We start from the raw sequence: 27076 nt of genomic DNA, 5'->3' as shown, positions 1-27076 counted from the left end.
AGCCTGCACCGCCATTCAATATGATCATGGCTGATCATCCAACTCAGTATCCCGTACCTGCCTTCTCTCCATACCCCCTGATCCCTTTAGCCGCAAGGGCCACATCTAACTCCCTCTTAAATATAGCCAATGAACTGGCCTCAACTACCTTCTGTGGCAGAGAATTCCACAGATTCACCACTCTCTGTGTGAAAAAAAACTTTCTCATCTCGGTCCTAAAAGACTTCCCCCTTATCCTTAAACTGTGACCCCTTGTTCTGGACTTCCCCAACATCGGGAACAATCTTCCTGCATCTAGCCTGTCCAACCCCTTAAGAATTTTGTAAGTTTCTATAAGATCCCCCCTCAATCTTCTAAATTCCAGCGAGTACAAGCCGAGTCTATCCAGTCTTTCTTCATATGAAAGTCCTGCCATCCCAGGAATCAATCTGGTGAACCTTCTCTGTACTCCCTCTATGGCAAGAATGTCTTTCCTCAGATGATTACGATCATTTCCCCATAATGATTACGATCAGCCATGATTAAATGGTGGAGTAGACTTGATGGGCCCAATGGCCTCATTCTGCTCCAATCAATTATGAACTAATGAAAGATTTGATGAGCGTTTGTCGGCACTGGGCCTGTGCTCGCTGGAGTTTAGAAGGATGAGGGGGGACCTCATTGAAACTTACCGAATAGTGAAAGGCCTGGATCTACCTCATTGGAGACCCTTGGACTTTCTTTGATCGGACTTTATCTTGCACTAAACATTGTTCCCTTTATCCTGTATCTGTACACTGTGGACGGGGCAGAATCTGGCCATTCGGCCCATCAGGTCTACTCCGCCATTCAATCCTGGCTGATCCGTCTCTCCCTCTCAGCCCCATTCTCCTGCCTTCTCCCCGTAACCACTGACACCCGACAAGCCCCGCACCGCCTTGGGATGTGGGAGGAAACCGGAGCACCCGGAGGAAACCCAGGTGGCCACCGGGAGGAACAATAGACAATAGGCAATAGGTGCAGAAGGAGGCCATTCGGCCCTTCGAGCCAGCACCGCCATTCAATGTGATCATGGCTGATCATTCTCAATCAGTACCCCGTTCCTGCCTTCTCCCCATACCCCCTGACACCGCTATCCTTAAGAGCTCTATCCAGCTCTCTCTTGAATGCATTCAGAGAATTGGCCTCCACTGTCTTCTGAGGCAGTGAATTCAACAGATTCACAACTCTCTGACTGAAAAAGTTTTTCCTCATCTCAGTTCTAAATGGCCTATAAGATCCCCCCTCAATCTTCTAAATTCCAGCAAGTACAAGCCGAGTCTATCCAGTCTTTCTTCATATGAAAGTCCTGCCATCCCAGGGATCAATCTGGTGTGTGTCCTGTTGCTTTTTATTGGCATGACTGTGTGGCAAATCAAATTCCTCGTATGTTGCAAAACATACTTGGCTAATGAAGTACTATTATGATTATGATTTACTTTGCAGTTATCGTCATTCAGTAAATAAGGAAGTAATGCACAAGTAACGACTAAGTGAAACATTCATGTACAGCTCTTTTGGCACGCCGTCTCACCACCTGTATCTCAAAATAATAATGCTCTCATGCAAATACTATGTGTGGGAAGGAACTGCAGATCTCGAAACGTTACCCATTCCTTCTCTCCTGAGATGCTGCCCGACCCACTAAATTACTCCAGCTTTTTGTGTCTGTCTACGGAACTGCAGATGCTGGTTTACACCAAGAGCAGGAGTAACTCAGCGGGTCAGGCAGCATCTCGGGAGAGAAGGAATGGGTGACATTTCAGGTTGAGACCCTTCTTCAGACTGAGCTTCAGGGGAGAGGGAAATTAGAGATATTTTCAGACTCAGAGAAGGTATCACAAAATGCCACGTTTAGTACGTCTACATATTTTTAGACTCAGTTCAGTTCAGTCTAGTTTATCGTCACGTGTACCGAGCGAGGTACAGTGAAAATCTTTTGTTGCGTGCCAACCAGCCAGCGGAAAGACAATACATGATTACAATCGAAGGTAGACACAAAGTGCTGGAGTAACTCAGTGGGTCAGGCAGCATCTCTGGAGAGAAGGAATGGGTGACGTTTCGGGTCGAGACCCTTCTTCAGACTGATGTCAGTGGAGGGGGCGGGACAGAGATAGAATGCAGTCGGAGACAGTAAGACTAGCGGGAGAACTGGGAAGGGGGAGGGGATGGAGAGAGAGGGAAAGCAAGGGGTATTTGAAGTTAGAGAAGTCAATGTTCATACCGCTGGGGTGTAAGCTGCCCAAGCGAAATATGAGGTGCTGTTTCATTTAGAACTGAGATGAGGAAAAACGTTTTCAGTCAGAGAGTTGTGAATCTGTGGAATTCTCTGCCACAGAAGGCAGTGGAGGCCAATTCCCTGAATGCATTCAAGAGAGAGCTGGACAGAGCTCTGAAGGATAGCGGAGTCAGGGGGTATGGGGAGAAGGCAGGAACGGGGTACTGATTGAGAATGATCAGCCATGATCACATTGAATGGCGGTGCTGGCTCGAAGGGCCGAATGGCCTCCTCCTGCACCTATTGTCTATTGTCTGTTGACTTTGCCAGTACCTTTCACTTCGCGGGAATACAATTTAATCCCTAGCACTGACCGAACAAAAACAAGGCAATGCCCTCAGGACTAATCTTCAATTCATTCCACCTTGAAAATTTTAAACCAGCCATTTTATACAATCATTACAACAGCATTAACTCAACCTTATTTATGGCTTCTTGTAACAGGAGCGTGCAGTCATATCTATTGATGCATCAATCAAAGACCTCTATTAACATTTACAACCGGCTAATTGCTAAATTAATGGGAAATCATTTTTAAATTGTTAGAGGGCTCGGAATATGACTGTGTGGATTGAGCTTGCGGTACTTAGACTTGATGTCCACTATTTGAAGCACTATTCACTGCTCTGCACTGAAAGAGATCGATTCACGTCTGTAACATTTTAGATCGCCATCAAAAAAAGTGGCAAAACTAATAGTTATTTATTGACTGGGGAAGCAGATCCAAGATCACATTTAAGAAGGGCGGCACGGTGGCGCAGCGGTAGAGTTGCTGACTCACAGCGCCAGAGACCCGGGTTCCATCCCGACTACGGGTGCTGTCCGTACGGAGTTTGTACGTTCTCCCCTTGACCTGCGTGGGTTTTCCCGCACTCCAAAGACGTGCAGGTTTGTAGGTTAATTGGATTGATATTAAAAAAAATGGAAATTGTCTCGAGTGTGTGTGTGTGTTGGATAGTGTTAGTGTGCGGGGATCGCTGGTCGGTGTGGACTCGGTGGGCCGAAGGGCCTGTTTCCGCGCTGTATCTCTGAACTAAACCAAACTAAAGGGCAGAAGGCTTTCAGCATTGGGTTAGCCTTTAGACTTGAGAGATACAGTGCGGAAACAGGCCCTTCGGCCCACCAAGTCCGTGCCGACCAGCGACACTATCCTACACATCAAGGGATAATTTACAATTTCCAGGAGCCAATTAACCTATAAAAATGCATGTCTTTGGAGTGCAGCAGGAAAGCGGAGCACTCGGAGAAAACCCACGTGGTCACAGGGAGAACATATAACTCCCTCTTCTCCCCTCTCCCGTCGGGCAAGAGATACAGAAGTGTGAAAAATGCACACCTCCAGATTCAGGGGCAGTTTCTTCCCGGCTGTGATCAGACAACTGAATTAACCTACCACACCCAGAGAGCGGCCCTGAGCTACTATCTACCTCTTTGGTGACCCTCAGATGATCTTTGATCAGACGTCACCTTACACTGAACGTTATTCCCCTTATCATGTATCTGTACACTGTGGACGGCTCGCTTGTAATCTTGCATAGTCTTTCCGCTGACTGGATAGAGCGCAACAAAAGCTTTTCACTGTACCTCGGTACACGTGACAATAAACCAAACCCAACTCGACATCATGTGACAATAAAACACTCTGGACTCTAGCGTGCTTTAAATCCCAGTCGCATAGATAAATTCTCGATTAGTACGGGTGTCAGGGGTTACGGGGAGAAGGCAGGAGAATGGGGTTAGGAGGGAGAGATAGATCAGCCATGATGGAATGGCGGAGCAGACCTGATGGGCCAAATGGCCTAATTCTGCTCCGATCTCTTACGAAGGCACAGACTAACTATTAATAGCCACATACTGGATCGAAAGAAAACAACTTACTTGCCCGGGTTTAGAGCAACTTATTCCTTGAATTTCCAGATAGTTGAAAGTGAGTTCCAACTGCAAAACAAGAGGGTTAAGGAGGAGAAAAAAAAGAAATATGTTTAGTATAATATACATTAATACTTGAATACATGGAACTTGGAGGAACTGCACCTCATAATTTGCTTGGGCAGTTTACAACCCAGAAGGGTCTCGACCCGAAACGTCACCCATTCCTTCTCTCCAGAGATGCTGCCTGTCCCGCTGAGTTACTCCAGCATTTTGTGTCTGTCTAAGGTATGAATATTGATCTCTCTAACATCAAGTAACCCTTGCTTTCCCACTCTCTCCGTCCCTCCCCCATCCTAGTTCTCCGACTAGTTTCACTGCCCCCCTGATTAAATATTGCTGATTGTATGTGGATAAGTGTGAGGTTATCCACTTTGGAGACAAGAACGGGAAGGCAGATTATTACCAGAATGGTGTCAGGTTAGGAAAAGGGGAAGTACAATGAGATCTGGGTGTCCTAGTGCATCAGTCACTAAAAGTAAGCATGCAGGTACAGCAGGCAGTGAAGAAAGCTAATGGCATGTTGGCCTTCATAACAAGAGGAGTTGCTTATAGAAGCAAAGAGATTCTTCTGCAGTTGTAGAGGGCCCCTGTGAGACCGCACCTGGAGCATTGTGTGCAGTTTTGGTCTCAATAGGCAATAGACAATAGGTGTAGGAGGAGGCCATTCAACCCTTTGAGCCAGCACCGCCATTCAATGTGATCATGGCTGATCATTCTCAATCAGTACCCCGTTCCTGCCTTCTCCCCATACCCCCTGACTCCGCTATCCTTAAGAGCTCTATCTAGCTCTCTCTTGAATGCATTCAGAGAATTTGCCTCCACTGCCTTCTGAGGCAGAGAATTCCACAGATATACAACTCTCTGACTGAAAAGGTTTTTCCTCATCTCAGTTCTAAATGGCCTACCCCTTATTCTTAAACTGTGGCCCCTTGTCTCCTAATTTGAGGAAGGACATTCTTGCTATTGAGGGCGTGCAGCGTAGGTTTACTAGGTTAATTCTCGGGATGGCGGGACTGTCGTATGTTGAAAGAATGGAGCGACTGGGTTTGTATACACTGGAATTTAGAAGGATGAGAGGGGATCTTATTGAAACATATAAAATTATTAAGGGATTGGACATGTTAGAGGCAGGAAACATGTTCCCGATGTTGGGGGAGTCCAGAACCAGGGGCCACAGTTTAAGAATAAGGGGAGACCATTTAGAACGGAGATGAGGAAAAACCTTGTCACACAGAGAGTTGTGAATCTGTGGAATTCTCTGCCTCAGAAGGCAGTGGAAGCCAATTCACATGATGCATTCAAAAGAGAGTTAGATGGAGCTCTTAGGGCTAGCGGAATCAAGGGGTATGGGGAGAAGGCAGGAACGGGGTACTGATTGAGAATGATCAGCCATGATCACATTGAATGGCGCAGCTGGCTCGAAGGGCCGAATGGCCTACTCCTGCTCCTATTGTCTAGACAATAGACAATAGACAATAGGTGCAGGAGGAGGCCATTCGGCCCTTCGAGCCAGCACCGCCATTCAATGTGATCATGGCTGATCATTCACAATCAGTACCCCGTTTCTGCCTTCTATGCAGCTATATATACCTTCCCCGCGGCCAACAATGAACCATTCAACAACCCTTAGCATCGTATGCTGTGATCTGTCGTCTTCACACCTTACCCTTCTTTATCTCTAGACTCCCTCCCCCCTGTCCCTCAGTCTGAAGAAGGGTCCCGACCCGAAACGTCACCCATTCCTTCTCTCCAGAGACGCTGCCTGACCTGCTGAGTTACTCCAGCATTTTTTTTTTTAGAGATACAGCGCAGAAACAGGCCCTTCGGCCCACCGGGTCCGCGCCGCCTAGCGATCCCCGCACACTAACACTATCCCACACCCACTAGGGACAATTTTTACATTTTACCCAGCCAATTACCCTACAAACCTGCACGTCTTTGGAGTGTGGGAGGAAACCGAAGATCTCGGAGAAAACCCACGCAGGTCACGGGGAGAACGTACAAACTCCGTACAGACGGCGCCCGTAGTCAGGATCGAACCTGAGTCTCTGGCGGTGCATTCACTGTAAGGCAGCAACTCTACCGCTGCGCCACCGTGCCGTGTAGATTTTGTTTCTATCTTCGGTGTGGTCGAGCATCTGCAGTTCCTTCCCACACGTTAATACTTTTGGTCATTTACAGAATTAAATTATGGGCGTATAGAACATCCACTGATTTCAAAATTCAGATTTCATTCTCTTCGTAAGTGCCGAAAGATGAAACTAAGTGGCGACAGCCCGTCACTGCACGACAAGCTCATTAGGCCTTTCATGAGCGCTGGTAGCCGCTTGTATTACTGGTAAAGTTGGCGAAATATTAATTTGATTACTGTTTGCTTGTAAACTGCCGATGTAGGCAACCTTTGATCGTGTTACCACTCTGTACGTTTGGTTTTGTTTTCTGAATAAAGTATTTGTATCATTAAAAAAAAAGACAAACTCGTTACATACCTTGCTCACTTCAAAAGAGAGAAAACTACCATCGATCCCAATGACCATCAGTTCATAAGTGGCAGGGGCAGAATCAGGCCATTCGGCCCATCAAGTCTACTCCGCCATTCAGTCAGAGAGTTGTGAATCTGTGGAATTCTCTGCCTCAGAAGGCAGTGGAGACCAATTCTCTGAATGCATTCAAGAGAGAGCTAGATAGAGCTCTTAAGGATAGCGGAGTCAGGGGGTATGGGGAGAAGGCAGGAACGGGGTACTGATTGAGAATGATCAGCCATGATCACATTGAATGGCGGTGCTGGCTCGAAGGGCCGAACGGCCTCCTCCTGCACCTATTGTCTATTGTCTATTGTCTAACCTATGCCCTCTGGTTCTTGATACCTCTAGCCCGGGTGAAAGACTCTGTGACTCGCAAACATACAGTACTGACGGATGAAACACTGGCCACGGCACCTCTCAAGTTCCTCAGAAGTGTGCAAAGTCTGAAGAAGGGTCTCGACCCGAAACGTCACCCATTCCTTCTCTCCCCAGAGACACTGCCTTGTCCCGCTGAGTTACTCCAGCTATTTGCGTCTATCTTCGGAAGGTATGTCGTGTGTGCAATCTCGCATTCCTGTGGGACCATCTCATGCATTCCAGCCACTCCACTCACACACCAACGCATCATTTTCCAAAGGCCTCAATGACTACCGACCAGCGGCATCTCCTCATTATTTTATGGTGAAATCGTTTTATTCCCAAAGGTCGTATCTGAAGCCTCTCAATTTCTGGGGCGGTCACGGTGGCGCAGCGGTAGAGCTGCCGCCTCACAGTGAATGCAGCGCCGGAGACCCCTGTTCGATCCTGGCTACGGGCGCTGTCTGTGCGGAGTTTGTACGTTTGTACGTATACACTGGAATTTAGAAAGATGAGGGGGGATCTTATTGAAACATATAAGATAATTAGGGGATTGGACACATTAGAGGCAGGAAACATGTTCCCAATGTTGGGGGAGTCCAGAACAAGGGGCCACAGTTTAAGAATAAGGGGTAGGCCATTTAGAACGGAGATGAGGAAGAACTTTTTCAGTCAGAGAGTGGTAAAGGTGTGGAATTCTCTGCCTCAGAAGGCAGTGGAGGCCAGTTCGTTGGATGCTTTCAAGAGAGAGCTGGATAGAGCTCTTAAGGATAGCGGAGTGAGGGGGTATGGGGAGAAGGCAGGAACGGGGTACTGATTGAGAGTGATCAGCCATGATCGCATTGAATGGCGGTGCTGGCTCGAAGGGCTGAATGGCCTACTCCTGCACCTATTGTCTATTGTCTATTGTCTTCTCCCCCGTGACCTGCGTGGGTTTTCTCCGAGATCTTTGGTTTCCTCCCACAGTCCAAAGACGTGCAGGTTTGTAGGTTAATTGGCTTGGTGTAGACAATAGACAAGAGGTGCAGGAGGAGGCCATTCGGTAAATTGTCCCTAGTGTATGTAGGGTAGTGTTAATGTACGGGGATCGCTGGTCGGCGCGGGCGCGGACCCGGTGGGCGTTGAGGCTTTGTTTCCGCGCTGTATCTCTAAACTAAACTATACTCACTGATAAGCTCACTCCACACAGAGTCACACAGCACAGAAACAGAACCTTCAGCCCAACTTGCCCGTGCCAACCAAGATGCCCCATCTACACAAGTGTAGCCCTGCCCGCCTTTGGCACATACCCCTCTCAACCTTTCCTATCCATGTACCTGTCCAAACGTCTTTTAAATGTCATAGTACAGTGGCGCAGCGGTAGAGTTGCCGCCTCACAGCGCCAGAGACCCATGTTTGATCCCGATTGGCAGCACGGAGTTTGTACGTTCTCCCCGTGACCTGCGTGGGTTTTCTCCGAGATCTTCGGTTTCATCCCAAGCTCCAACGATGTGCAGGTTTGTAGGAGAATTGGCTTGGTACACAGTAAATGTAAATTGCCCCTAGTGTGTGTAGGATAGCGTTAGTGTGCAGGGATCGCTGGTCAGTGCGGACTCGGTGAGCCAAGCTACATCTCTAAAGTCTATAGTCTAAATGCTGTTAAAGCGAATGGTATGTTGGCATTCATAGCAAGAGGATTTGAGTATAGGAACAGGGAGGTTCTGCTGCAGTTGTTCAGGGCCTTGGTGAGACCGCACCTGGAGTATTGTGTACAGTTTTGGTCTCCTAATCTGAGGAAAGACATTCTAGCCTTAAAGGGAGTACAGAGAAGGTTCACCAGATTGATCTCTGGGATGGCAGGACTTTCATAGAAAGACTGGATGAATTTAAAAGAGAGTCAGATGGAACTAGGGGTTAGTGGAATCAAGGGATATGGGGAGAAGGCAGGCACGGGATAATAGAAACAGAAACATAGAAAATAGGTGCAGGAGGAGGCCATTCGGCCCTTCGAGCCAGCACCGCCATCCATTGTGATCATGGCTGATCGTCCCCAATCAGTAACCTGTGCCTGCCTTCTCCTCATATCCCTTGATTTCACTAGCCCCTAGAGCTCTATCTAACTCTCTCTTAAATCCATCCAATGATTTGGCTTCCACTGCCGTCTGTGGCAGAAAATTCCACAAATTCACAACTCTCTGGGTGAAAAAGTTTTTTCTCACCTCAGTTTTAAATGGCCTCCCCTTTATTCTAAGACTGTGGCCCCTGTTTCTGGACTCCCCCAACATTGGGAACATTTTTCCTGCATCTAGCTTGTCCAGTCCTTTTATAATTTTATATGTTTCTATAAGATCCCCTCTCATCCTTCTAAACTCCAATGAATACAAGCCTAGTCTTTTCAATCTTTCCTCATATGACAGTCCCGCCATCCCAGGGATCAATCTCGTGAACCTACGCTGCACTGCCCCAATTACAAGGATGTCCTTCCTCAAATTAGGAGACCAAAACTGTACACAATACTCCAGATGTGGTCTTACCAGGGCCCTGTACAACTGCAGAAGAAACTCTTTACTCCTACAACTGAAATCCTCTTGTTATGAAGGCCAACATGCCATTAGCTTTCTTCACTGCCTGCTGTACCTGCACTCCAACTTTCAGTGACTGGTGTACAAGGACACCCAGGTCTCGCTGCACCTCCCCCTTACCTAACCTGACACCATTGAGATAATAATCTGCCTCCTTGTTTCTGCCGCCAAAGTGGATAACCTCACATTTATCCATATTATACTGCATCTGCCACGCATCTGCCCACTTACTCAACCTGTCCAGGTCACCCTGCAACCTCCTAACATCCTCTTCACAGTTTACATTGCCACCCAGCTTTGTGTCATCCGCAAACTTGCTAGTGTTGCTTCTAATTCCCTGTTCCAAATCATTAATATATATGGTAAACAGTTGCGGCCCCAACACCGAGCCTTGCAGCACTCCACTCGCCACTGCCTGCCATTCTGAAAAGGACCCGTTTACTCTTACTCTTTGCTTCCTGTCTGCCAACCAATTTTCTATCCATGTCAACACCCTTCCCCCAATACCATGTGCTCTAATTTTAGTCACCAATTGCCTGTGTGGGACCTTATCAAAGGCTTTCTGAAAGTCTAGATACACTACATCCACTGGCTCCCATTCATCCATTTTACTTTCTTTCTTTTTGGAATGAAATGATCCTGCGTCTTCCGGATTATGCTCAGAAATTCCTGCCATTGATGTTCCACCGTCATTCCTGCTAGGATCCCTTTCCAGTCTACCTTGGCCAGCTCCTCTCTCATGCCTTCATAGTCCCCTTTGTTCAACTGCAACACTGATACTTCCGATTTAACCTTCTCCTTCTCAAATTGCAATTTAAAACTAATAATATTATGATCACTACCTCAAAGCGGTTCCTTTACCTCGAGTTCTCTTTATCAAATCTGGTTCATTGGACAACACTAAATCCAGAATTGCCTTCTCTCTGGTAGGCTCCATTACAAGCTGCTCTAAGAATCCATCTCGGAGGCACTCTACAAACTCTCTTTCTTGGGGTCCTGATCCAACCTGATTTTCCCGGTCTACCTGCATATTGAAATCGCCCATCACCACAGTGGCATTACCTTTGTTACATGCCAGTTTTAACTCCTGCTGCATCTTACACCCTTCATCCGGGCTACTATTTGGGGGTCTGTAGATAACACCAATTCGTGTCTTCTTGCCTTTACAATTCCTCAACTCAATCCACAGTGACTCTCCTTCGTCAGTCCCTATGTCTTCCCTCGCAAGGGACTGAATTTCATCCCTCACCAGCAGAGCTACCCCACCGCCTCTTCCCACCTGCCTGTCCTTTCTATAGGATGTATAACCCTGAATATTAAGTTCCCAGGCCCGATCCTCCTGCAGCCACGTCTCTGTAATCCCCACAATGTCATATCTACCAACCTCTAACTGAGCCTCAAGCTCATCTACTTTACTTCTTATACTTTGCGCATAGCCTTAGAGGGACTACAGAGAAGGTTTACCAGATTGATCCCTGGGATGCCAGGACTTTCATATGAAGAAAGACTGGATAGACTAGGCTTATACTCGCTGGAATATAGAAGACTGAGGGGGGATCTTATTGAAACATATAAAATTCTTAAGGGGTTGGAGAGGCTAGATGCGGGAAGATTGTTCCCGATGTTGGGGAATTCCAGACCCAGAGGTCACAGCTTAAGGATAAAGGGGAAGTCTTTTAGGACCGAGATGAGAAAACATTTCTTCACACAGAGAGTGGTGAGTCTGTGGAATTCTCTGCCACAGAAGGTAGTTGAGGCCAGTTCATTGGCTATATTTAAGAGGGAGTTAGATGTGGCCCTTGTGGCTAAAGGGATCAGGGGGTATGGAGAGAAGGCAGATACAGGTTACTGAGCTGGATGATCAGCCATGATCATATTGAATGGCGGTGCGTACAGGCTCGAAGGGCCGAATGGCCTACTCCTGCACCTATTTTCTATGTTTCTATGTCTATATACAGTACTTTTAATTCCTTACTCAACTCATCCTTCACATCGATCCCTATTACACTTGGCCATACCCTCCTATCTGGTTATGGACGATCAGCCATGATCACAATGAATGGCGATGCTGGCTCGAAGGGTTGAATGGCCTCCTCCTGCACCTATTTTCTATGTATCTATGACAGGTTTGGAGGGCTATGGGGCAAACGCAGGCAGGTGGGACTAGTATAGCTGGGACATGTTGGGCGGTGTGGGCAAGTTGGGCCGAAGGGCCTGTTTCACTCTATGACACCATCTGCATACAGTAACAATAGACAATAGACAATAGGTGCAGGAGTAGGCCATTCGGCCCTTCGAGCCAGCACCGCCATTCAATGTGATCATGGCTGATCATTCTCAATCAGTACCTGCATTCTCCCCATACCCCCTGACTTCGCTATCCTTAAGAGCTCTATCTAGCTCTCTCTTGAATGCATTCAGAGAATTGCATATTGCATATAGATGTGGATAACAGCTGGGAAGAAATTGTCCCTGAATCTGGAGGTGTGCATTTTCACACCTCTGTACCACTTGCCTGAAGTGTGGAGGGATTCTTCTTATTCTGAGGGCGAGTCAGCCAAATACCAGTTTAGTTTAGAGATACATGGTGGAAACAGGCCCATCGGCCCACAGAGTCCGCGCCGCCCAGCGATCCCCACACACTAACACTATCCTACACACACTGGGGACAATTTACATTTACACCGAGCCAATGAACCTGCAAACCTGCACGTCTTTGGAGTGTGGGAGGAAACCGGAGATCTCGGAGAAAACCCACGCAGGTCACGGGGAGAACGTACAAATTCCGTACAGGCGGCGCCCGTAGTTGGGATCGAGCCGGGGTCTCGGGCGCTGTATAGGGGCAGTGCTGTCACCCGTCATGGAAGAGGGCACGGAAATGCCAATAGGCTATAGAAACATAGAAACATAGAAAATAGGTGCAGGAGTAGGCCATTCGGCCCTTCGAGCCTGCACCGCCATTCAATATGATCATGGCTGATCATCCAGCTCAGTAACCTGTACCTGCATTCTCTCCATACCCCCTGATCCCTTTAGCCACAAGGGCCACATCTAACTCCCTCTTAAATATAGCCAATGAACTGGCCTCAACTACCTTCTGTGGCAGAGAATTCCACAGATTCACCACTCTCTGTGTGAAAAAAAACGTTCTCATCTCGGTCCTAAAAGACTTCCCCCTTATCCATAAACTGTGACCCCTTGTTCTGGACTTCCCCAACATCGGGAACAATCTTCCTGCATCTAGCCTGTCCAACCCCTTAAGAATTTTGTAAGCCGAGTCTATCCAAACACAGCACGGTTTGGGAACAGCTCCATCGAAGAAATTGCAGAGAGTTGTGGATGCAGCCCAGACCATCACACAAACCAACCTCTCTTCTAATGACCTCAGAGAATCATAGTCATTGTGCAGTAGAGTGATACAGAGTGGAAACAGGCCCTTCGGCCCAGCTTTCCCACACCGGCCAACATGTCCCAGCCACACTAGTCCCACATGAATGGCGGTGCAGGCTCGAAGGGCCAAATGGCCTACTCCTGCACCTATTTTCTATGTTTCTATGTTTCTATGTGTTGCTTCCCAGTAAAATGGCCCGTAAAAAACAGGCCCTTCAACCCAACTAACACAAGGTGAGCAGGAAAATAACTGCAGATGCTGGTTTAAATCGAAGGCAGACACAAAATGCTGGAGTAACTCAGCGGGTCAGGCAGCATCTCAGGAGAGAAGGAATGGGTGACGTTTTGGGTCGAGACCCTTCCTCAGACTGATGTCAGGGACCAAGATGCCTCATCTACGTTAGTCCCACCTGCCCGCGTTTGGCCCAGATCCCTCTAAACATGTCAATAGACAATAGACAATAGGTGCAGGAGGACGCCATTCGGCCCTTCGAGCCAGCACCGCCATTCAATGTGATCATGGCTGATCATTCTCAATCAGTACCCCGTTCCTGCCTTCTCCCCATGCCCCCTGACTCCGCTATCCTTAAGAGCTCTATCCAGCTCTCTCTTGAATGCATTCAGAGAATTGGCCTCCACTGCCTTCTGAGGCAGAGAATTCCACAGATTCACAACTCTCTGACTGAAAAAGTCTTTCCTCATCTCAGTTCTAAATGGCCTACCCCTTATTCTTAAACTGTGGCCCCTTGTTCTGGACTCCCCCAACATTGGGAACATGTTTCCTGCCTCTAACGTGTCCAATCCCTTAATAATCTTATACGTTTCGATAAGATTTCCTCTCATCTCTGTCCTATCCATATACCTGTCCAATCAAGCACATTTTTTTCCTACCATATAAAATTATTTTTATACTACAACAGGCAGGCCCAGACACATTCTGGCATGTCTATCGCATCGTTTAGCGGGTACTAGCGCAACATTTAATTGATTTCCGAGTTTGTTGCTTATTTCTCCTGCAACTAGGCACAAAGGGTGAATGGAACGAGCTGCCGGAGGAGGTAGCTGAGGTAGACAGGAACTAGCGCAATGTTTAAGAAGCATTCAGACAGGTACATGGATAAGGCTTCTTTTCGAGACATATAAAATTATAAAAGGACTGGGCAAGCTTGATGCAGGAAAAATGTTCCCAATGTTGGGGCGAGTCCAGAACCAGGGGCCACACAGTCCAAGAATAAAGGGGAGGCCAACTAAAACTGAGGTGAGAAAAAACTTTTTCAACCCAGAGAGTTGTGAATTTGTGAAATTCTCTGCCGCAGAGGGCAGTGGAGGCCAATTCACTGGATGAATTTAAAAGAGAGTCAGATGGAGCTCTAGGGGCTAGTGGAATCAAGGGATATGGGGAGAAGGCAGGCACGGGATACTAGAAACATAGAAACATAGAAAATAGGTGCAGGAGGAGGCCATTCAGCCCTTCGAGCCAGCACCGCCATTCATAGTGATCATGGCTGATCGTCCCCAATCAGTAACCCGTGCCTGCCTTCTCCTCCTGCAGCCACGTCTCCTCCTGCAGCCACGTCTCTGTAATCCCCACAATGTCATATCTACCAACCTCTAACTGAGCCTCAAGCTCATCTACTTTACTTCTTATACTTCGCGCATTCATATACAGTACTTTTAATTCCTTACTTATCTCACCCTTCACATTCGACCCTATTACACTTAGCCTTCTATCTGGTTGTGGATGATCAGCCATGATCACAATGAATGGTGCTGCTGGCACGAAGGGTTGAATGGCCTCCTCCTGCACCTATATTCTATGTTTCTCTGACAGGTTTGGAGGGCTATGGGGCAAACGCAGGCAGGTGGGACTAGTATAGCTGGGACATGTTGGGCGGTGTGGGCAAGTTGGGCCGAAGGGCCTGTTTCCATGCTGTTTCACTCTATGACACCATCTGCATACAGTAACAATAGACAATAGACAATAGGTGCAGGAGTAGGCCATTCGGCCCTTCGAGCCAGCACCGCCATTCAATGTGATCATGGCTGATCATTCTCAATCAGTACCCCGTTCCTGCCTTCTCCCCATACCCCCTCACTCCGCTATCCTTAAGAGCTCTATCCAGCTCTCTCTTGAATGCATTCAGAGAATTGGCCTCCACTGCCTTCTGAGGCAGAGAATTCCACAGATTCACAACTCTCTGACTGAAAAAGTCTTTCCTCATCTCAGTTCTAAATGGCCTACCCCTTATTCTTAAACTGTGGCCCCTTGTTCTGGACTCCCCCAACATTGGGAACATGTTTCCTGCCTCTAACGTGTCCAATCCCTTAATAATCTTATACGTTTCGATAAGATTTCCTCTCATCTCTGTCCTATCCATATACCTGTCCAATCAAGCACATTTTTTTCCTACCATATAAAATTATTTTTATACTACAACAGGCAGGCCCAGACACATTCTGGCATGTCTATCGCATCGTTTAGCGGGTACTAGCGCAACATTTAATTGATTTCCGAGTTTGTTGCTTATTTCTCCTGCAACTAGGCACAAAGGGTGAATGGAACGAGCTGCCGGAGGAGGTAGCTGAGGTAGACAGGAACTAGCGCAATGTTTAAGAAGCATTCAGACAGGTACATGGATAAGGCTTCTTTTCGAGACATATAAAATTATAAAAGGACTGGGCAAGCTTGATGCAGGAAAAATGTTCCCAATGTTGGGGCGAGTCCAGAACCAGGGGCCACACAGTCCAAGAATAAAGGGGAGGCCAACTAAAACTGAGGTGAGAAAAAACTTTTTCAACCCAGAGAGTTGTGAATTTGTGAAATTCTCTGCCGCAGAGGGCAGTGGAGGCCAATTCACTGGATGAATTTAAAAGAGAGTCAGATGGAGCTCTAGGGGCTAGTGGAATCAAGGGATATGGGGAGAAGGCAGGCACGGGATACTAGAAACATAGAAACATAGAAAATAGGTGCAGGAGGAGGCCATTCAGCCCTTCGAGCCAGCACCGCCATTCATAGTGATCATGGCTGATCGTCCCCAATCAGTAACCCGTGCCTGCCTTCTCCTCCTGCAGCCACGTCTCCTCCTGCAGCCACGTCTCTGTAATCCCCACAATGTCATATCTACCAACCTCTAACTGAGCCTCAAGCTCATCTACTTTACTTCTTATACTTCGCGCATTCATATACAGTACTTTTAATTCCTTACTTATCTCACCCTTCACATTCGACCCTATTACACTTAGCCTTCTATCTGGTTGTGGATGATCAGCCATGATCACAATGAATGGTGCTGCTGGCACGAAGGGTTGAATGGCCTCCTCCTGCACCTATATTCTATGTTTCTCTGACAGGTTTGGAGGGCTATGGGGCAAACGCAGGCAGGTGGGACTAGTATAGCTGGGACATGTTGGGCGGTGTGGGCAAGTTGGGCCGAAGGGCCTGTTTCCATGCTGTTTCACTCTATGACACCATCTGCATACAGTAACAATAGACAATAGACAATAGGTGCAGGAGTAGGCCATTCGGCCCTTCGAGCCAGCACCGCCATTCAATGTGATCATGGCTGATCATTCTCAATCAGTACCCCGTTCCTGCCTTCTCCCCATACCCCCTCACTCCGCTATCCTTAAGAGCTCTATCTAGCTCTCTCTTGAATGCATTCAGAGAATTGCATATTGCATATAGATGTGGATAACAGCTGGGAAGAAATTGTCCCTGAATCTGGAGGTGTGCATTTTCACACCTCTGTACCACTTGCCTGAAGTGTGGAGGGATTCTTCTTATTCTGAGGGCGAGTCAGCCAAATACCAGTTTAGTTTAGAGATACATGGTGGAAACAGGCCCATCGGCCCACCGAGTCCGCGCCGCCCAGCGATCCCCACACACTAACACTATCCTACACACACTGGGGACAAATTTTACATTTACATTTACCAAGCCAATGAACCTGCAAGCCATTTACACCGAGCCAATGAACCTGCAAACCTGTACGTCTTTGGAGTGTGGGAGGAAACCGGAGATCTCGGAGAAAACCCACCCATGTCACGGGGAGAACGTACAAACTCCGTACAGACGGCGCCCGTAGTTGGGATCGAGCCGGGGTCTCCGGCGCTGTGAGGCAGCAACTCTACCGCTGCGCCACCGTGCCGCCTAGAGTTTTCAAGGAGAACAGGGCACCTTCTTGGTTTAGGTCATAAGGTCATGTGACAGGAGTAGAATTAGGCCATTCAGCCCATTACAAGTCTACTTAGACAATAGACAATAGACAATAGGTGCAGGAGGAGGCCATTCGGCCCTTCGAGCCAGCACCACCATTCAATGTGATCATGGCTGATCATTCTCAATCAGTATCCTGTTCCTGCCTTCTCCCCATACCCCCTGACTCCGCTATCCTTAAGAGCTCTATCCAGCTCTCTCTTGAATGCATTCAGATAATTTGCCTCCACTGCCTTCTGAGGCAGAGAATTCCACAGATTCACAACTCTCTGACTGAAAAAGTTTTTCCTCATCTCAGTTCTAAATGGCCTAAATACTTTAGTTCAGTTTAGTTTAGTTTAGAGATACAGCGCGGAAACAGGCCCTTTCGGCCCACCGGGTCCACGCCGCTCAGCGATCCCCACGCACTAACACTATCCTACACCCACTGGGGACAAATTTTACATTTACCAAGCCAATTAACCTACAAACCTGTACGTCCTTGGAGCGTGGGATGAAACCGAAGATTTCGGAGAAAACCCAGGCAGGTCACGGGGAGAACGTACAAACTCTGTGCAGACAGACCCCGTAGTTGGGATCGAACCCGGGTCTCCGGCGCTGCATTCGCTGTAAGGCAGCAACTCTACTGCTGCGCCACCGTGCCGAATTTCAATCATGGCTGATCTCTCTCTCCCCCCCTAACCCCATTCTCCTGCCTTCTCCCCATAACCTCTGACACCCGCACTGATCTAGAATCGATCTATCTCCGCCTTAAAAATATCCACTGACTTGGCCTCCACAGCCGTCTGTGGCAAATAATTCCGCAGATTCACCACACTTCCTCATACTTTATGAGCATTCACCTGAGGCTGCCCCTTTATTCTACTTTAATAACGATAAGTGCCATTAGCATCACCTTAATTCCCAACACTAATAGTCCCGGCAAATTACATCATTCTGGTGCAGCAGGATAATTACAGTGAAATAAATCAATTCCTTTACGATGTGACTGAAAGTAATTACGTTACACTGACATTTCCATCTCACAGTCTGAGATGGAATATTAACCCCTCAATTAGTTTAGTGCTTTTCCAATCAACTCATTTTGCTGTCCAAATACTCTTCCAATCCCTCAGCAAGTCAAGGGCGGCACGGTGGCGCAGCGGTAGAGTTGCTGCTTTACAGCGAATGCAGCGCCGGAGACTCGGGTTCGATCCTGACTACGGGCGCCGTCTGTACGGAGTTTGTACGTTCTCCCGGCGTGGGTTTTCTCCGAGATCTTCGGTTTCCTCCCACACTCCAAAGACGTGCAGGTGTGTAGGTTAATTGACTGGGTAAATATAAAAATTGTCCCTAGTGGGTGTAGGATAGTGTTGGTGAGCGGGGATCGCTGGGCGGCGCGGACCCGGTGGGCCGAAGGGCCTGTTTCCGCGCTGTATCTCTGAATCTAAAATCTAAAAAAAATCTAATGCTATCTAACACACAACGAGCATTTGATGGCACTGGGCCTGTGCTCGTTGGAGTTTAGAAGGATGAGAGGGGGACCTCATTGAAACGTACTGAATAGAGTGGATGTGGAGAGGATGTTTACACCAGTGGGAGAGTCTAGCACCAGAGGGCACAGCCTCAGAGTTAAAGTACGTACCTTTGGAAAGGAATTTCTTTAGTCAGAGGCTGGTGATCTCTCTGTAACACCGCCCACATCTCTCATTTTCCCCCTCCCCCTGACACTCAGTCTGAAGAAGGGTCTCGACCCGAAACGTCACCCATTCCTTCCCTCCAGAGATGCTGCCTGACCCGCTGAGTTACTCCAGCATTTTGTGATACCTTCACCTGTTACAGGCTTGTTACATGAGTTAAAACACACATCTCCAGCCTCAGGGGCAGTTTCTTCCCAGCTGTTATCAGGTAACCGAACCATCCTACCAACAACTAGAGAGAGGTCCTGAGCTACCATCTATCTCATTGGAGTCCCTCGGACTATCAGTGATTGGAATTTTTACCTTGCACTCAACGTACGCAAGGAAGCATGCAGGTACAGCAGGCAGTGAAGAAAGCCAATGGAATGTTGGCCTTCATAACAAGGGGAGTTGAGTATAGGAGCAAAGAACTCCTTCTGCAGTTGTACAGGGCCCTAGTGAGACCGCACCTGGAGTACTGTGTGCAGTTTTGGTCTCCACATTTGAGGAAGGATATTCTTGCTATTGAGGGCGTGCAGCGTAGGTTCACCAGGTTAATTCCCGGAATGGCAGGACTGTCGTATATTGAAAGACTGGAGCGACTAGGCTTGTATACACTGGAATTTAGAAGGATGAGAGGGGATCTTATCGAAACATATAAGATTATTAAGGGGTTGGACGCGTTAGAGGCAGGAAACATGTTCCCAATGTTGGGGGAGTCCAGAACCAGGGGCCACAGTTTAAGAATAAGGGGTAGGCCATTTAGAACGGAGATGAGGAAAAACTTTTTCAGTCAGAGAGTTGTGAATCTGTGGAATTCTCTGCCTCAGAAGGCAGTGGAGGCCAATTCTTTGAATGCATTCAAGAGAGAGCTAGATAGAGCTCTTAAGGATAGCTGAGTCAGGGGGTATGGGGAGAAGGCAGGAACGGGGTACTGATTGAGAATGATCAGCCATCACATTGAATGGTGGTGCTGGCTCGAAGGGCCGAATGGCCTACTCCTGCACCTATTGTCTATTGTCTATTGTTATTCACGTTATTCCCTTTCCCTTTAACCCTGAAAGGGCAACACGTGACAAAAGCTTATCATTGTAACACGGTACACCTGACAAGAAACTAAACTCAAACTCATCATGTTTAGTTTCGTTTAATTTAGAGATACAGCGCTAAAACAGGCCTTTCAGCCCATCGAGTCCAGGCCGACCAGTGATCCCCGCAGATTAACACTATCTTCGATAGACACAAAATGCTGGAGTAACGTTGGGCGGTCACGGTGGCGCAGCGGTAGAGTTGCTGCCTTACAGCGAATGCAGCACCGGAGACCCGGGTTCGATCCCAACTACGGTTGCCGTCTGTACGGAGTTTGTACGTTCTCCCCGTGACCTGCGTGGGTTTTCTCCGAGATCTTCGGTTTCCTCCCACACTCCAAAGACGTACAGATATGTAGGTTAATCGGCTTGATTAATGTAAAAATTGTCCCTAGTGGGCGTAGGATAGTGTTAATGTGCGGGGACCTCTGGTCGGCGCGGACCCGGTGGGCCGAAAGGGCCTGTTTCCGCGCTGTATCTCTAAACTAAACTAAACTCAGCGGGACAGGCAGCATCTCTGGAGAGAAGGAATGGGTGACGTTTCGAATCGAGACCCTTCGTCAGACTAACCTTCACTTACTAACACGCACTAGGGACAATTTACAATTATGCCAAGCCAATTAACCTACAAACCTGCACGTCTTTCGGAGTGTGGGAGGAAACCGAAGATCTCGGAGAAAACCCACGCAGGTCACGGGGAGAACGTACAAACTCCGTACAGGCGGCGCCCGTAGTCGGGATCGAACCCGGGTCCACGTATCTGTCTGTACACTGCGGACGGCTTGATTGTAATTGCGTACTGTCTTTCCGCTGACTGGTTAGCACGCGACACAAGCTCTTCACTGTACCTCGGCACACGGGACAATAAACTCATCGCAAACCTCCAGCCCGAAAAAGATAACACCCTCCCACTAACCTCTCTCTCTTCTGGAAAGCAAACCAGCTCCGAATCCAAACGACCAAGTCTTCACAGGCCCCCCATCACGAAGCAAAATTATTTTGGGCTTTTGTGATTCAACATGTTAGCTGAACGACTTGTTCCCTATTGTTGCAGTGATGTTAAGTTCACATTTTGTGCTGTGATTTAATCTGGAAATAGCATCAGGCTGAATATTAAAAATGTAACGATGAGGTTGTAAGGAGATATTTATGGGTCACTGTGGCACGACAAAATCAACCAAGGAACTAAAGTGTAGCCAAGCCCCAGGAAGAGATACTCTGCTCAAATTTAGACCAGTTACCAGGAAACGGAGATCACAACACTAATTACAATTAGTTTGCCAGCCGGCGGTGAAGTTTAAAGCAGCAGGGAGAGATCACACTTCTGTGCAAAGGACGATGGGATGACTTCTCGTTTAGTTTGCTCAGTAAAAGTTGAGTCCGAAGAAGGGTCTCGACCAGAAACGTCACCCATTCCTTCTTATACAAGGATCTTATGGAAAGATATAAAATTATAAAAAGACTGGACAAGCTAGATGTAGGAAAAATGTTCCCAATGTTGGGGGAGCCCAGAACCAGGGGCCACACACAGTCTAAGAATAAAGGGGAGGCCATTTAAAACTGAGGTGAGAAGAAACTTTTTCACCCAGAGAGTTGTGAATTTGTGGAATTCTCTGCCACAGAGGGCAGTGGAGGCCAAATCACTGGATGGATTTAAGAGAGAGTTAGATAGAGCTCTAGAGGCTAGTGGAATCAAGGGATATGGGGAGAAGGCAGGCACGGGTTACTGATTGTGGATGATCAGCCTCGATCACCTCGTGGCACCACGGGAGAAGAATGAGGAGGAGATAAGACTTTTCTTTGCCTTCCATCACAGTGAGGGTGTGCCTGGAGCAATCACTGTGATGGCTGTTTGTGTTAAAAATTGTATCTGTGTGTCCTGTGCTTTTTGTTGTCTACTGCCGGACCCTGACGTGAGAGGACGCTGGCGCTGTTTATTCGCCGCTTCTCCGTTAGGATAGTTTGTCTGTTTGTTTTTATGTTAATTGTTTTTGTAAAGCCCTTTGAGCTTCTGGTAAGGCGCTATATAAAATAAATGCTTATTATTATTATTATTATTATTATTATTATTATTATTATTATTATTATGATCACAATGAATGGCGGTGCTGGCTCGAAGGGCCTACACACATAGCAACAGCGCGGACTCGGTGGGCCGAAGGGGCTGTTTCAGCTCTGTATCTCTAAATTAAACTACACGTACACGCTTAGACCGATCTCAACGGGTACTCCAGCTATTTGTATCCATCATCGGTTTAAACCAGCATCTGCAGGTCTTGCCTGCACATGAATCCAACATCTTTTACACAGTAGAGCAAGGTCAGGCCGAGGCAATAACCCAGGGGCCCATTCTGTCATTCTGCCATTCAAACATGTCAGGGCTGACCTGTGACCCGGATTCAGTTACCTACTAGAGTTTCATGTTTCTAAGCATCGTGGCTTCATAAAAATCTGTCAATTTCAGATGTAAAGTTAACAGTCGACTTAAGGGCGGCATGGTAGAGTTGCTGCCTCACAGCGCCAGAGACCCGGGTTCGATCCTAACCACGGGCGCAGTCTGTACGGAGTTTGTACGCTCTCCCCGTGGCCTGCGTGGGTTTTCTCCGGGCGCTCCGGTTTCCTCCCGCGCTCCAAAGACGTGCGGGTTTGTAGATAAATTGGCTTTGGTAAAAATTTGTAAATTGTCCCTAGTGCGTGTAGGATAGTACCAGCATGTAGGGATCGCTGGTCGGCGCGGACTCGGTGGGCTGAAGGGCCTGTTTCTGCGCTGTATCTCTACATTGAAATAATCTGACACTGAACATCCACCCGTAAGTTTTTCAGGAAACTGTTCTGATTTACTACCTATTTTAGTTGAGGAATAAAGGCCTAGAATACCTTCTAAATGGGGAGAAGATTCAGAAATTGGAGGTGCAAAGGGATTCGTGCGTGCTGGTGCAAGATTCCCAAAAGGTTCATTCGAAAGGTGAATCAGTGGTTAGGAAGGTAAATGCATTCATTTCGATGAGACCAGAACATATATATTTAAACTCTCGTTTGTTTGTTTGTTTGTTCCTGAACTACAGCCAAAACAGTACACGAAAGCGTGACAATTTTAGGCCCACCTTGCTCACCGTCGTCCCTTTGGTGCTAATGGAAGAGGTTTCATTGAAATCGGTGTTATATTTTTAAAGTTATTCACATTTTAAAGTTTAAATCTATCTCCTAGGTAGGGAGGGAGGGAGGGGGGTGGAGGGAGGGGGAGGAGGGAGGATAAGGCCTCCTCCTGCACCTATTTTCTATGTTTCTATGAGCTTTTGAAGGCTTTGGGCCTGTACTCGTTGGAGCTTAGAAGGATGAGGGGGGATCTCACTGAAACCTATCAGATAATGAAAGGCCCGGATTGAGTGGACGTGGAGATGATGTTTCCAGTGATAGGAGAGTCCAGAACTAGAGGGCACAGTCTCTGAATAAAAGGACGTACCTTTAAAATGGAGAAGCGGAGAAATTGATTTAGACAGAGGATGGCCAATCTCTGGAATTCTTTGCCACAGATGGTTGTGGAGGCCAAGACATTGGATATTTTTAAAGCAGAGATAGATAGGATCTTGGTTAGTAGCGGGGGGGGGGTCAGGGATTATGGGGAGAAAGCAGGAGAATGGGGTCGCGAGGGAAAGGTAGATCGGCCATGATTGAATGGCGGAGCAGACTCGATGGGCCGAATGGCCTAATTCTGCTTCCCATGTCTTATGGTCTTATACTGTACTGTAGTTCCGATATGGACTGGCACAGGAACAACATGCCAAGAGGCCTTGTTTCAATAGACAATAGGTGCAGGAGGAGGCCATTCGGCCCTTCGAGCCAGCACCGCCATTCAATGTGATCATGGCTGATCATTCTCAATCAGTACCCCGTTCCCGCTTTCTCCCCATACCCCCTGACTCCGCTATCCTTAAGAGCTCTATCTAACTCTCTCTTGAATGCATTCAGAGAATTGGCCTCCACTGCCCTCTGAGGCAGAGAATTCCACAGATTCACAACTCTCTGACTAAAAAAGTTTTTCCTCATCTCTGTTCTAAATGGCCTACCCCTTATTCTTAAACTGTGGCCCCTGGTTCTGGACTCCCCCAACATTGGGAACATGTTTCCTGCCTCTAACGCGTCCAACCCCTTAATAATCTTATATGTTTCGTTAAGATCCCCTCTCATCCTTCTAAATTCCAGTGTATTCAAGCCTAGTCGCTCCAGTCTTTCAACATATGACAGTCCCGCCATTCTGGGAATTAACCTAGTAAACTTACGCTGCACGCCCTCAATAGCAAAAATATCCTTCCTCAAATTTGGAGACCAAAACTGCACACAGTACTCCAGGTGCGGTCTCACTAGGGCCCTGTACAACTGCAGAAGGAACTCTTTGCTCCTATACTCTCCTCTTGTTATGAAGGCCAACATTCCATTGGCTTTCTTCACTGCCTGCTGTACCTGCATGCTTCCTTTCAGTGACTGATTCACTAGGACACCCAGATCTCGTTGTACGTCCCCTTTTCCTAACTTGACACCATTCAGATAATAATCTGCCTTCCTATTCTTACTTCCAAAGTGGATAACCTCACACTTATCCACATTAAACTGCATCTGCCATGCATCCGCCCACTCACACAACCTATCCAAGTCACCCTGCAACCTCATAGCATCTTCCTCACAGTTCACACTGCCACCCAGCTTTGTATCATCTGCAAATTTGCTAATGGTACTTTTAATCCCTTCATCCAAGTCATTAGTGTATATTGTAAATAGCTGCGGTCCCAGCACCGAGCCTTGCGGTACCCCACTAGTTGCTGCCTGCCATTCTGAAAGGGACCCATTTATCCCCAATCTTACATTCCACATAACACGAGGGCTCAAGAAAGATAAGTAGTTTTGTTCTACCTTGGTTGGGATCCGGGCAGTCAAGAGGAACACACGACATGATGTTAGCACCTGTGGGGTTAAAAAGGATTGCAGATTAGTTCGTTTTCGATGGAATATCTGGCTTACATTGTGTACATGAGAATCACGGCTTTTTCGTGGACTATTAACGCAGCACAAATGGAAAGCACAATCAGGAGAGAACGTACGCCACAGTTTGCAGCAGTTAGTTTATTTTAGTTACAGAGATACAGCGCTGAAACAGGCCCTTCGGCCCACCGGGTCCTCGCCGACCAACGATTCCCACGCATTAACACTGTCCTACACCCACTAGGGACAATTTTTACATTTACCAAGCCAATTAACCTGCAAACCTGCACGTCTTTGGAGTGTGGGAGGAAATCAAAGATCTCGGAGATCACGGGGAGAACGTACAAACTCTGTACAGACAGCGCCCGTAGTCGGGATCGAACCCGGGTCTCCGGCGCTGCATTCGCAGTAAGGCAGCAACTCTACCGCTGTGCCACCGTGACTGCCAATGGTTACCTTGGGAGTTTTATTTCATAGAGCCATAGAGTGATACAGCATGGAAACAGGCCCATCGGCCCAACATGCCCACACCGGCCAACATGCCCCATCTGCACTAGCCCCACCTGCCTGCGTTTGATCCATATCCCTCCAAACCTGTCTTATCCGTGTACCTGTCTAAATGTTTCTTAAACGTCACTTTAGTTTATGATTGTCTCGTCTACCGTGGTATGGTGAAAATCTTTTGCTTGCATGCTCTCCAGTCAAAGAAAAGGGGAAGCCATTTAAAGTTGAGGTGAGAAGAAACTTTCTCACCCAGAGAGTTGTGAATTTGTGGAATTCTCCGCCACAGAAGGCAGTGGAGGCCAATTCACTGGATGAATTTAAGAGAGAGTTGGATACTCTAGGGGCTAGTGGAATCAGGAGATATGGGGAGAAGGCAGGAACGGGTCACTGATTGTGGATGAACAGCTGTGATCACAATGAACGGCGGTGCTGGCTCGAAGGGAAAAATGGCTTCCTCCTGCACCTATTTTCTATGTTATTATACATGAATACAAACAGATCAAAGATGGACACAGAGTGCTGGAACAACGCAGCATGTCAGGCAGCATCTCTGGAGAACACGGATAGGTGACGTTTCACAGAGTGCTGGAGCAACTCAGCGGGTCAGGCAGCATCTGTGGAGAACATGGATAGGTGACGTTTCACAGAGTGCTGGAGTAACTCAGCGGGTCAGGCATTATCTCTGGGGTGAACGTTAGGGTGACGTTTCGGGTCGGGACCCTTCTTCAGACCAGCAGCTTGGCGAAGAATGGGTCTGAAGAAGGGTCCTGACCCAAAACGTCACCCATCCCTTTTAATCCAAAGATGCTGCCTGAACTGGTGAGTTACTCCAGCACTTGGTGTTTTTCTTTGTTTCTTTGGTACCAACCAGCATCTGCACATTTTCGCACCTAAATGCATTCAGATCATGCACAAGTGCACAGGTAGACGAATAAGAGGTGCAGCATTTAGTTCAAAGATATAAGATTGAAGTCCAATAAAGTCCTGACGCCAATTGGTTCAAAGGTCAATGAGGTAGACGGGAGGTCAGGTCAGGTCCAGAACCAGGGGCCACACACAGTCTAAGAATAAAGGTGAGGCCATTTAAAACTGAGGTGAGAAGGAACTTTTTCACCCAGAGAGTTGTGAATTTGGGGAATTCTCTGCCACAGAAGGCAGTGGAGGCCAATTGACTGGATGGGTTTAAAAGGGAGTTAGAGAGAGCTCTAGGGGCTAGCAGAATCAAGGGATATGGGGAGAAGGCAGGCACGGGGTGCTGATTGTGGATTGTATACACTGGAATTTAGAAGGATCTTGTATACACTGGAATTTAGAAGGATGAGAGGAGATCTTATTGAAACGTATAAGATTATTAAGGGGTTGGACACGTTAGAGGCAGGAAACATGTTCCCAATGTTGGGGGAGTCCAGAACAAGGGGCCACAGTTTAAGAATAAGGGGTAGGCCATTTAGAACGGAGATGATGAAAAACTTTTCCAGTCAGAGAGTTGTGAATCTGTGGAATTCTCTGCCTCAGAAGGCAGTGGAGGCCAATTCTCTGAATGCTTTCAAGAGAGAGCTGGATAGAGCTCTT

At 47.5% G+C, this 27076-nt stretch overlaps 1 protein-coding gene across 1 annotated transcript in view; it reads right to left on the bottom strand.

Moving 5' to 3' along the window:
• LOC144611052 (F-actin-uncapping protein LRRC16A-like) overlaps nucleotides 1-27076 on the bottom strand; it is a 101970-nt gene that overhangs the window by 42704 nt on the left and 32190 nt on the right. Inside the window, exons 3-4 of the mRNA XM_078430143.1 lie at nucleotides 24932-24982; nucleotides 4175-4234 (exon numbers count right to left, since the gene is read on the bottom strand). Of these exons, the coding sequence (XP_078286269.1) occupies nucleotides 4175-4234; nucleotides 24932-24982 (111 nt within the window). The remainder of the gene's footprint in view (nucleotides 1-4174; nucleotides 4235-24931; nucleotides 24983-27076) is intronic.

The sequence above is a fragment of the Rhinoraja longicauda genome, chromosome 2 (assembly GCF_053455715.1).
Source record: "Rhinoraja longicauda isolate Sanriku21f chromosome 2, sRhiLon1.1, whole genome shotgun sequence".
Lineage (NCBI taxonomy): Eukaryota > Metazoa > Chordata > Chondrichthyes > Rajiformes > Arhynchobatidae > Rhinoraja > Rhinoraja longicauda.
Note: the sequence above shows the minus strand (reverse complement) of the source record. Positions and strands in the feature narration are given on the sequence as shown.